General features: G+C 45.0%; 2 protein-coding genes across 8 annotated transcripts in view; one reads left to right on the top strand and one right to left on the bottom strand.

Annotated features, from left to right (window-relative positions):
• Positions 1–9,249, bottom strand: part of Abl2 (ABL proto-oncogene 2, non-receptor tyrosine kinase) — a 91,816-nt gene extending 82,567 nt beyond the window's left edge. For all 7 annotated transcript variants that reach the window (XM_041662353.1, XM_041662350.1, XM_041662349.1 and 4 more), the window contains exon 1: positions 8,813–9,249. In XM_041662353.1, coding sequence (XP_041518287.1) covers positions 8,813–8,969 — 157 coding nt within the window. In that variant the 5' untranslated portion in view covers positions 8,970–9,249. The remainder of the gene's footprint in view (positions 1–8,812) is intronic.
• Positions 9,250–10,572: 1,323 nt separating this feature from the next.
• LOC121455226 (nucleoside diphosphate kinase B-like) lies at positions 10,573–11,180 on the top strand. Its single transcript, XM_041662847.1, has one exon. It carries the CDS (start codon positions 10,610–10,612, stop codon positions 11,066–11,068), a length of 459 nt encoding a protein of 152 aa, XP_041518781.1. The 5' UTR covers positions 10,573–10,609; the 3' UTR covers positions 11,069–11,180.
• Positions 11,181–12,300: the final 1,120 nt, after the last annotated feature.

Below are 12,300 nucleotides of genomic sequence, written 5' to 3' on the forward strand. Positions count from 1 at the left end.
AAGACAGGGTTTCTCTATATAGTCTTGGCTGTCCAGGAACTCATTATGTAGAACAGGCTGGCCTCTGCCTCCCTAGTGCTGGGATTAAAGGCATGTGCCACCACGCCCAGCTACTTACTGACTACTGTACAAGCTCCTCTATGGTACATTTGTTTTCTACATTTAGGTATCGTTGTACATGAAATGCAATCTTTAACTCAAAGAGTTACTATAATAAAAAAAGCTTTGAGCATCAACCTTTTTATAAATAAAGACAGATGGGTGATACAAATAATATATTGTTAGTTTTTATAGAATATTTTCTTATAATTACCTGGAACCAGAAAATATTAAGTGGCAAGCTTGAGTTTTAACTCAGTAGTATTTCTTCAGTTTGTTATAATCAGCATAGAAGGAAGGGTAGACTATAAAAATATATGTATATATACTGTCTTATTAAGTTACCTTTGACCGTGACCACATCAACTGAAAGATTTCTAGGCCAGTCCTCTCCTAGGACAGCAAACCAGGGAATACAAATGGCCTGAGCCTGCTGAGCTGTGTTTTGCTGGTGAAAACCCAACACTGGCAGAGCTCACAGTGGAGAAGCCAGCAAATCACTGCACACTCAGCATATTTACAAGCAAAATGAAGCCAGAGCTCATGGTAGTTATTGTTTCTTTAAGGAATCCAGACTAAATTTGGGATGCTATTATATTAAATGTATATTCATCTATGCTTTTATTTGATTGGAAGTTTGACTGAAAAGCAATACTGAAACAACTTTCTAATTTGTATGATATTCTCAGAGTACACATGTAACCCAAAACACCAGTGCTACTAACAAAGAATTATTGCAAACACACACACACACACCCAAAAAATCTCACTTCTATGCTCAAAAAGTTTTTAACATTTTTTTGTTGTTATTTTAAAGAGTTGTGGTGGTGGCTAGAGAGATCGCTTGAAGTCAGGAGCAGATGCTTCTCAAGAACACCCAAGTCTGGCTTCCAGCAGATGGCCCATTAAGTGTCTGCAATTCTGGCTGCAGGAGATCCGAATCTTCTGTCTCCATAGACACCTGCACTAAAGTGCACATACCCACGCACAGACACATAGACATAAAGGACAAAAATAAATGTTTTCCCTGGGCAAGGTGGTGCATTCCTTTAATTCCAGCACTCAGAGTCAAGCAAGAGGATCTCTCCGCTGGAGGCCAGGGCAGGATCCTCTAACTTCTTAAATGAAGAAGTTGATTAACAGCTATCTGAGCACTGACAGTTTTTGAAAAAACAGTTCTGTCTAAATTATACCTAAAAATTCTCTTAGAGTCATTAACATGTACAATTAGTAAGTATAGACTACACTAATACAGGAAGAGAGAAAATACTCTGGCTGGCAAGATCTCTCCGCAGCTAAGAGCTCTGCAGGACAGGCCTGACATCTTATAAACTGCACAGCGCAGCAAACATGAAACTAGAGCCACTTCAGGCGGCCACAGTAAATTCTAATACTAGACCATTGGAGCACTTCAGTTATACATTCTAGTGTTAGAAATGCAAAATAATGCCCTCCTCCAGATAGTTACGGTAATGCTAAGACAAAAAATGCTATCACAGATCATCTTCCATATCTGAATATTCTGATGTCATGGTAAAAGCAGCTACCTACAGTTTTCTTTTTTGTTGTCTTCTTTTCGACATGTCTGTGTGCATGTGCTCCATGAATGTGTATGAGGGTGAGCTCACCCATATGGGCCCACATGGAGGCCAGAGATTGACATGAGGATGTTTTTCTTCAATCCTTTTTCACCTTATTTTTTGAGACAAGGTCTTTCAATGAACTGGAAGCTCACCATTTCAGCTAGAACAGTCAGTGAGCCCGTAGACTCCACCTGAGTCATCTCAACCTCACCTACAAAGTTCTATCAAGTAAAATTGTTACTTGTCAGTTTAAAATGTTTAACTAACACTATTACAGAAATATATAAAAGGAAGTATATGTATGTGATTTAAACAAGAACACCACAACCACAAGAACACCTACCCAGTTCAGGTTCTAGCAAAGGACACAAGGTGTGGTGGGAGGAATGAGAGGCCGCTGTTGGTTCCTATGTTTGAATCTTTGCTCCCCAGTCGGTAGACCAGTCTGGGAAGGATTAGAGAAGGTGTGGTCTTGCTAGAGGAGGTGTGTGTCACTGGAGGAGGGTTTGAGAATTCAAAGGACTAGAGCCATTCCCAATGTGCTCTCTTTGCCTGATGGCTGGGGATGTAAGCTCTTGGTTGTCCCTTTTTGTTCAGTAGTTCTGAATCATTTACTATAGAGGGCCTGGGTGGTGAGTATTTTACACTCTTCTACATTCATAATTTTCAATCCTCAGCCACCTGAGTACTGGGATTACAGGTATATACTACTGTGTCCATCCAAACAATTTTTTAAAAATATTTATTTATTTATTTATTATATATACAATATTCTGTCTGTGTGTATGTCTGCAGGCCAGAAGAGGGCACCAGACCTCATTCCAGATGGTTGTGAGCCACCATGTGGTTGCTGGGAATTGAACTCAGGACCTTTGGAAGAGCAGGCAATGCTCTTAACCACTGAGCCATCTCTCCAGCCCCCATCCAAACAATTTTTTAAAGTTTTTCTGACCTACATGATAAGTTGCCTGCCAGCTTGTGATATAGAGTGAGACCCAAACTAAAAAGAAAAACAACAAAAATTTAATTCTCCTAACAATTCGTGATCACTGCCAGGCATCGTAATACCTAGAACACAGCGCTTAGAGGTGGAGATAGAATAGAGTTTGAGACCAGCCTACAAGTCCCATGTGGTAGCACACATCTGTAAGCTCAGCATTTGGGAAAGTGGAGCAAGAGAACAGGGAATTCAAGGCCATCCTCAGTTATCAAGTTTTAGGTCATCCTAGGCTACAGGAGACTGTCTTTATAAACAGAGCAATACCAGCCTGGGCTACACATAGAGAATGTTCCCATGGACAAAATGCAGTAAGTGTTCACTACAACAGATCATGCTATCTTTCAGGAATATCATTTTACTTTGGAGTACCCACAACTTACTCTGTAAAGACTTAAAAATGCACTATAGAGCTGGGCAGTGGTGGCTCACACCTTTAATTCCAGCACTTGGGAGGCAAGGGTTAGCCTGGTTTACAAAGAGTTATAGGATAGCCTTGGCTACACAAAGAAACCCGGGGTGGGGGTGGGGGGATACACTATAGATATAAAAAGAAAATTCCAATGATTTAAAATAGTGAGCTTAAAATTTTTTTATTACTCAAAACCTTATAATTTGGGCTTTTTTAAATATAATTTTCAGAAAGGAAGCAACACTGACTTGACATCTTTTAACTGTTGAAAGGTATGCCAGATACTAAAACGTAGAGTAAGCAGCTAGGCACGGTGGTTCACACTGGTAATCTCGGCACTAGGCAGACTACGGCAGGAAGAAAGCTCAAGGCCAGCCTACTGCACACAGCAAAACAAACAACAAAAAGACAAATAGAGATTACCAACACAAAACATCATCTCAACTATAAAGCTTCAATTAAAAAACTGACAAGTCATACAATATCTCATTCTTTCATACCAAAATATGGCCTACTATTTCATTCCTTTTAAATTACATTTCTAAAAACATTTCTGGCAAAGCAAATCATTTTAACAGCTAACTCATGATATTAACAATGAAAAAAATTGCCACCCTTAGCTAAAGAAAAAAAATCATGGACTCTGATAAACTTCCTAAGATATATATATAAATTTTAATGTAAATTATATATATATATTAAAATTTATACGGAGAGCCAGTGAGACAGTTCAGCAAGCAAAATCAATTGTTATGTAAGCCTGATGACATGAGTTCAATTCCAGGTACCCATGATAGAAGGGAAAGAACTTATAAAGATTGTTTCTCTGGCCTCAATGGACCTCTGCACTCAAACACACATCACATACACACACACAATAACAATTTAATAATAATTTAAAAATTATAAACAAAGTAATAATATAAAAAATTTAAATCTACATGTAAAATCAAGAGTCTATCACACTTTTTTTAGGGTTTCTCTGTAGCTTTGGAGCCTATCCTGGAACTAGCTCTTGTAGACCTGGCTGGCCTCAAGCTCACAGAGATCTGCCTTCCAGTGTCTCCTGAGTTCTTGGATTAAAGACATGCGCCACCACTGCCTGGCTCTGTCACACTTTTAAGATTTATCTTCCGTGCTGAGGGGGGGCAGGGTGTTTAAAGGTGTTGGAGGAGGCCAGAAGGCATCAAATCACCTAGAGCTGGACTTAACAAGCTGTTATGAGCCACCTAGACTAGGTTCTAGTAACCAAACTCAGTACCTCTGCAAGAGCAGCAAGCAGTCAACTACTCAGCCATCTCTCCAGCTCCACACCAAACCTTTTAGTTGTGGATTTACAAGCTAATAATTCAATAAACTCAAGACAGCAAGTTTTTTCCCAGTTTTTTGAGATGGGGTCTTACTACACAGCCCTTGCTGGTCCAATACTCACTCCATACCCCCAGGCTAACCTCAAATACACAGCAATCCATCTGCCTCAGCTTCCAAGGGCTGGGATTATAGGCATAGGATAGTGATTTATATATTAGTTCCATGATGACCGAGATTAGTTTTTCACAATAATGCCAAATGTATACTTGCTATGTAGACCAGGCCTTAAACTCAGCCTCAGCCTCAGTTGTCTGTTTATTTTTAAAACAGCACAGGAGGTTAAAGACAGGACCTGACATGCTGGGCAAGTGCCTGACCACTGAGCAATCTCCTAGTCCTCTGAAGTACCCATTCTTGTCTCCTTAGGTACAAGCAAAGAATGCCTTCACATTCCTAACCTCAGCCTCCCAGGTGGGACAACTTATCTTTCATGGGCTACTACTGCTAGAAACGTGGCAGAGTATGAATGTAACGAATATATATTGGCTCAGTGGTAGAGTACTGTCTAGCTTGTGTGAGGCCCTCAGTTCAATCCCCCAGACTACCACCCCACAAAATCAAAAAGTACTTACTTTACCTTTATTTCTTCCAGTATTTATTATTTCAACTCTTTTCATACTAGTCTTTGGCTACCATATTCACATCCTATCCATCTGCTTCTAATTTTCAACCTTTTTAAAGGTTAAAAATTTTAAAGGATAAAAATCATTTATCCCAGATACTCAGGTACAAACCTTGACTTTAACTTTGACACATCCTCATTTTTAATAAGAAGAATAGGGGCTAGAGAGACGGCTCAGTGGTTAAAAGCACATGCTGCTCTTCCACAGGACCCAGGTTCAATTCCTAACACCCACCTGGTAGCTCACACCTGTCTGTAACTCCAGTTCCAAAGCTTCTGACACCCTCACACAGGCACACACACAGGCAAAACACCAATGCACATAAAATAAAAATAATAAGGATGATGAAAAGAGGTAGGACACACTGAATTATATATATATATATATATATATATGAGAGAGAGAGAGAGAGAGAGAGAGAGAGAGAGAGAGAGATTCACTTTAGACGAGGCTGGCGTTGAACTCAAAGAGATTCACCTGTCTCCGCCTCCTGGTACTGAGACTACAGTTGTGTACCATCACACTTGGCCTACATTGAATTCCTAGTATGTGCAAGGCACTATTCTAAATGCTTTGCAATAGTAACTGATAAACTACTAGATACTCTTATTAATTCTTATTTTACAAATGCTGAGCCCAATATATAACTTGCCCAGGATCACATAGGAAATAAACAGTCAGGGATCCAGGGCTCCCACCTGGATCACAATGCCAAAGAGAATGCTGAGAATCAAGTCCTTAATCCCAGCACTTGTGAGGCAGAGGCAGGTGGATCTCTGAGAGTTCAAAGCCAGCCTGGTCTACAAATAGAGTTCCAAGGCAGCCAGGACTATTACACAGAGAAACCCTGTCTTGGGGGTTCAAGTCCCTTAAGTTCATGAAGGACTCACATTCAACATTCACAAGGCTCTCAGAATGCAACAGGTACTCAAAAGCACTCGTAACTCACTAAATAAACAGAACTCACCTTGAACTCACCGCCTACTCCCATTGCTGCTAATCCACTGACTTTAAGGCCAAGTTCCCAGCATTATATTTCATACCTGAGTTTATTGATAAAATCTATAAACTACAGCCAATCAACTAAACTGATGAAACTTTCTGCCAGAGTACCCATAATCCAGTCTCTTTCAATTAAATGTTTTGTTCCTATTACTTCTCAGAGTAATCAAGTTACAAACTTAAAGGGCAGCTCTTTCAGACAAACTCAAAGATGGCAGCTGGGTGCTCACTTCCATAATACCAGCATCTGAGTATGAGTGAGTAGGGGTTGCAAGTCCGACGGTGGCCTCCACTACACAAAGACCCTACACATGTGCATGCTGGCACACCTCTTTAATGCCATCACTCAGGAGGCAGAAGCAGGCCAATCTCTGTGAGTCTGAAGGGCAACCTGTTCTACGTAGTGAGTTCCAGGCCAGCCAAGGTTGCACAGTTAGGCTCTTTATCACAAAAAGAAAAAAAAAATCCAATTTTGCTCTAGTGTCTCCTGACTATTTCATCCACGACTTCCCACTGTCTTCTACCTAGTCTGCTCTTTCCAGCTCCACAGGCCCAAATCAAGTGTGGCCTTCAAAACCCCCTTTGTCCATTATTTACGACTTCTTACAGGCCAAAGAAGGACGGGGTCACCACTGCCCACTGGGCTACACTTAACACAGTAACCCCATAAAGCAAAGCCATATGAATTTCTTCCTGAAAGCAGTTAACCCTGTTCCCAATGTTTCAGTATGTCAACAAACACTTTATGAATAGCCCCTGCATAGAAACTCACACACCTTGATGAGCTGCACAAGCACATCTTTAATAGTGAGCACATAAAACTTAAAACTCAGATGGCCCCAAATCACCTACCTCCTTCATTAAGAAACAACTCTGGAGCTGGACTGATGCCTCAGTAGTTAAGAGCACCCACTGCTCTTGCAGAGGAGCTGGGCTCAATCACCAGCACCCACATGGCAGCTCACCAAGCATCCAGTTCAGGAGAAGACCTGATGCCTTCCTTCTGGCCTGTCTGGGCATCAGGTATGCATGCATATGGCACACAGACATACATGCAGCAAAACACCCAAGCACATAAACATTTTAACCGGCTTTTAAAAATTCAAAAAGGAAAAGGGAAACAAAGGAGTCCAAATGCAGAACTCAGACACAACTCGACCAACAGCTACAAACCGCTGGGACCTCTTTTTGGCACGCTACGATCTATCGTCACCCCCCTTCCTCGTGACTAGTTTGCACTTCTTAACCTTCCCTCTCCCCAAACTATGCGGTGTGGGACAGTGTTTATCCTTTAGTTTGCTTCTCAGTGAAACTCTACTTTGCTACTTCTCAACCAGTTTCTACCGGCCAGTCCTTTCTCTAGAAGTCACATCTACATCAGCAGCCTCTTGAGGGTCTTAGGGTATCTTCTGCCTTTCCCCCCTTCTCTAGTCTGCCCTCTCTAGGAACGTTCTCTGAAAAAGGGTCGACAACACTACAGAGGAACAAAAAGATCCACTTGGCCTCAGGGGAAAATAATAATAATTGTTTTTTTTTTTTTTTTTTTTTTTGCTGCTGCTGCTGCTGAGGCTTGAACTCAGGGCCTCGGTCAAACTGTGTGCAATGTCACTGATTTACAGAACTCTATACTCAATTTTTCCCACTGCACTCTTTCTTACACTCATTTCTGTTTGTTAATTACATTATTAGAGCATATAATAAAGACACACAAATTAATAAGAGTATGTGCCCAAAATCTGTATCTACTAAGAGTTTAGAGACACTGGACCAACAGAACGGCTCAGTAAAGGCACTTGCCTCCCAGCCTGATGATGAAGGAGTTCAAAACCTGGAACTCACATGGTGGAAGGAGAGAAGGGATTCCCCGAGTTGTCTTCTGAGCTCTGCATGAATACGCCCGCACACACACACTCACACACAAAATAAATGTAATTTTAAATAGTTTAGAGACAGCTCTTCTGAGGACGCGCTATGAGACGGCTCAAGTTCCATACGACCTAGAGCACCTATGCATATATGTACATGCAACTGCGGCTCAAAGAAAACTCACATTCCTTTCCCCAATCATACCCACCCATCTACAGCCCTGCCAGCCATCTCAGAATCCTGGGTCCTACTCAGACACACAGAACAGGGTGGTTTGGCAAAGCCCTTCATTTTCAGTTTAGGGAAAATACTCTATTGAAAGTAAAGAGATACTAAAAAGGGTTCACAACTCACTATTCTGACACTGCTCGATGCCTGACTAATAAAACACACACCGAATAGGCCACGATCTCAAGATGCAGTACCTATTTCCCAATTCCTCAGGGCACGACTCGTTCCCGTCGTTAACAACCGGTTTATCCTCCCACCTCCAGAACCTGAGTTCATACCTGCCTTCATTCTTCCCTCCCTAGGGACACTATCCCTCGTTCCACACTCGCCCCGTCCAGTCCCAGGACAGCAGACAGTCTAGCCTAGGTCCCTAAGACCCCTGGTTGCTCTCTCTGCCGCCGCCGCCCCCAGACGCTGCCAGCCAGGCTGGAGAGCCGAGCCGGGCGGGGGGAGGGGTGTGCCTCGCCTCCCGTGACTGGCCCAGATGGCAGCAGATTCCGCCCCCACTCGCGGGCACCCCTCCAGCCCTGGCCCCCCGAGGGCTGCCCGTCCACCTCGCACCTCGCCCCTACCCCACCCCATCTCCGGCCCCCACCTCACGCCCTCCGCCGGCTCCGGACACACTCACCGTGCTGGGTGAAGACGTTGAAGCCGGTGTCTGCGGTACGCCCCGCCGGGTCCCGCCTGCGGCCCGAGGGCCTGGCTGCGCTGCTGCCCCGGATCCCGCGCGGCTGCGGCTGCTGGAGCCCGGGAGCCTCCCCGACGCGGCCCACCTGCTGCCCCATCCCGCCGCTCGCGTACTCCCGCGCCCCCGCCGACCCCTGCTCACATTCCTCCTCTGCTCCGGCCTCGGAGCTCCTGGCGCCGCTCCGGCCTCTCCAACCCGAGCCCAGGCCTCCCGGGCCCGAGTCGCCGGCGGCTCCACACGAGGACTCCTTACAGCCGCCGCCGCGCTGCCTCCCAGCGACTCACAGACTCTCCTTCTCCCTCCCCCTCCGGCGGCTCCGCACCCCAGCCGCCGCCGCCATCTTTAAACCACCGAGCACAGGGCGAGCGTGGGACAGAGCGTCTCCCGCCCCCTCTCGCCAGGCACCTCCGCTACTCGGAGGGCGGAGCTCCTGGTGGCCCCGCCCCGCGCCGCGCCCCGCTGGGTAGAAGCTAGGGCCCACTGCTCCTCCGAAGCTCTCGGGTGGGGGGGGGGGGGGGCGCTGGTGCTTCGCTGCGCCGGGCGTCCGGGTCCGAACCCGCCGGTGCGGACGATCGCCCACGTCCGACTCCACACACCAACTCCCTTGGGAGTGTATGAATCCCCAGTCTTTCCTGACCCACCTCCACCTGTCAAGTCAGAGGAGGTTGAGAACCCACCACGTGCACAGCTCAGCGGCAAGCAGCTGAGACTCGTGAATCCCGGTGCTTCGCTGCCATTCAAATGAGGAGCGCTTCACACAGTTAGCAGCAGGCCTAGAGTGAAGTTTCAAATGGGTACAAAATTACCGGGCAGGGTTAGCTTAATTTTAATTTGGCGGATTATTTCTTGATGTCAAATTACATTCGCCTAGGTTGGGTGCACTTTGCGGTGTTATTGGCAAAGCAGTTATAGCCCAAACTCCTTGTATGACATGGATAGCTCTTGAACTCTTCTGCCATCTGCCTAACCGCGTGTGTTTGTTTGCTTTAAACGCTCAACAGTAAAACTAATCTCCCCACAGACGTGTTTTCCTCACTGTGCACGAGGTCAGGCCCTCCTTTGTTGACAAGGAAAAAATAATCGCTTTGACCTCGTTTCTGAGTCAGAACTTACTCATCTTTAGCTTCTGGTGTCTAAATAGTGACCGGGGCAGAAGAGAAATGGTTTCTATTGACATAAACCCTGTGTGCAATTGTCTCGCCATCCCGGCCCCACTGTGTGTTCTGTCATTTAATGTTGAGCCAGTTGTTGCTTTTTTTAATCCTCGAAGACTCTATGATGCTTATTTCCTGCTATTCCCTGGACTTCCTTGTTAGTTTTGTTTTGAAAAGGCTTTGTTTCTGGACATAACACTTGAAATTTTGCATGAGGACCAGAGCCATTGGGAAGAGTGGGGAAGACCACCACAGGAAGAGTTGGCCACATAGGTGCAGTTCTACCCTCCATCTCTTTTGTAGAACTGTACAAGGCCACAGCTGTGTGTTGCTGAGACTGAAACTCGGGGCCTGGCGCTCCAGGCGAGGGTGCTACCACTGAACAACACACCCAACCTCCAGCTGATTTTGATACACTCACTATTCTAAGAGGTTTAGGGGCTGGGGAAAGATGGGTTAGTGTCAGAAACGTACTTTGTACAACAAGCCTGACCACCTGGACTTGGAGCCCCAGAACTCATACAAAAAGCTACTGGCCGACTCACCGCCCACACTGGTCGTCCAGCCAACTAACTTTCGGACCATGGCTAACCTCGAGCGTACCTTCATTGCCATCAAGCCAGATGGCGTGCAGTGCGGCCTGGTGGGCGAGATCATCAAGCGCTTCGAGCAGAAGGGGTTCCGCCTGGTGGCCATGAAGTTCCTTCGGGCTTCTGAGGAACACCTGAAGCAGCACTACATTGACCTGAAAGACCGTCCTTTCTTCCCAGGGCTGGTGAAGTACATGAACTCCGGGCCCGTGGTGGCCATGGTCTGGGAGGGGCTCAATGTGGTGAAGACAGGCCGAATGATGCTGGGAGAGACCAATCCAGCTGACTCTAAGCCAGGCACCATTCGAGGGGATTTTTGCATTCAAGTTGGCAGGAACATCATTCATGGCAGTGATTCAGTTCAAAGTGCAGAGAAGGAGATCAGTCTATGGTTTAAGCCTGAAGAACTGGTTGACTATAAGTCTTGTGCTCATGACTGGGTATATGAGTAGAGATGATAGTTCTCAGCATTACTGATGGATCCCTGGGCACAACTCTTCATTCCACAGAATGGATCATCTTTTCTAAAACAATAAAGACTTTGGAACTGGAAAAAAAAAAAAAGCTACTGGCCATAGAAGCCGGATGCACTAGCCCAAGCTCTGTGACCCCAGTTTGTCTACAAGAAGGTGGGAGACAGAGATGGGAGTGTCTCCAGAAACCCACAGGCCAGCTAGCCTGGCATATGTGTGCTGTGCCTAAGGGAGCCTGTCTTAAGCAAAGCACATAAGGTAAGACCTGGCAAAGTTGTCTTGTGACCCCCCACATGAACACATGCAGGCACACACATGCATGCACATTAAGAATACTATTAAATTATTCCATTGCCACCCAGTGTGTGGTCAGCACTGAATTTAGCTATCATAGGAAAAGAAGCACTATACTTTAGCATTGGATACAATATGAGTTTTCATTTATATCAAAGATTTCTTATATTTAAAATACTTTTTTTTTCTGGGAGTCACGGTATGCCCTTGCTATTGTAACTAACAGTCCAGAGGCAGGAGGATCACAAGTTCAAGGTCAGAGTAACTGCATAGTAAGATCCTGTCAAAAAATAAATCACAAGCCGGGCGATGGTGGCGCACGCCTTTAATCCCAGCACTCGGGAGGCAGAGGCAGGCGGATCTCTGTGAGTTCGAGACCAGCCTGGTCTACAAGAGCTAGTTCCAGGACAGGCTCCAAAACCACAGAGAAACCCTGTCTCGAAAAACCAAAAAAAAAAAAAAAAAAAAGAAATGGTAAAAAATAAATCACACACACGCACGCACACACACACACACACACACACACACACACACACACCATGGTGGATATTTGCCTTCCCGTGTGGTATTTCCAACTGCTAAGAGAGCTGAAGCAGGGAGATTGCATGAATTTGAATGAGACCAGCCTGTGTGGCATAGCAAAATGCGGTCTCAAAATCATTTCTTTTTTTTTTCTTTTAAGTCACAAAATGGTTGCAGCTACGAAAAAAAATTAATTCACAAAGCATAAATATGATCATAAGAATAGAATTTGTTTTTCTGTTTAGTTTTTATTTACCCAGGGAATTTCAATTTGGTGACAATAGCTTGGCTTCTCTGCTAATTCATGATTGATGGGCAGTAATTGCTGTGTAGAACGGTGCTGTGTAGAACGGTGCTGTGTAGAACGATGCTGTGTAGAACGATGCTGTGTAGAA

Source organism: Microtus oregoni, unplaced genomic scaffold (genome assembly GCF_018167655.1).
Source record: "Microtus oregoni isolate MIOR12 unplaced genomic scaffold, Mior012 000013F_ref0000133, whole genome shotgun sequence".
NCBI lineage: Eukaryota > Metazoa > Chordata > Mammalia > Rodentia > Cricetidae > Microtus > Microtus oregoni.

Coding starts and splice junctions, on each gene's coding strand:
- LOC121455226 (XM_041662847.1), top strand. CDS start 10,610: ATGGCTAACCTCGAGCGTACCTTCATTGCCATCAAGCCAGATGGCGTG.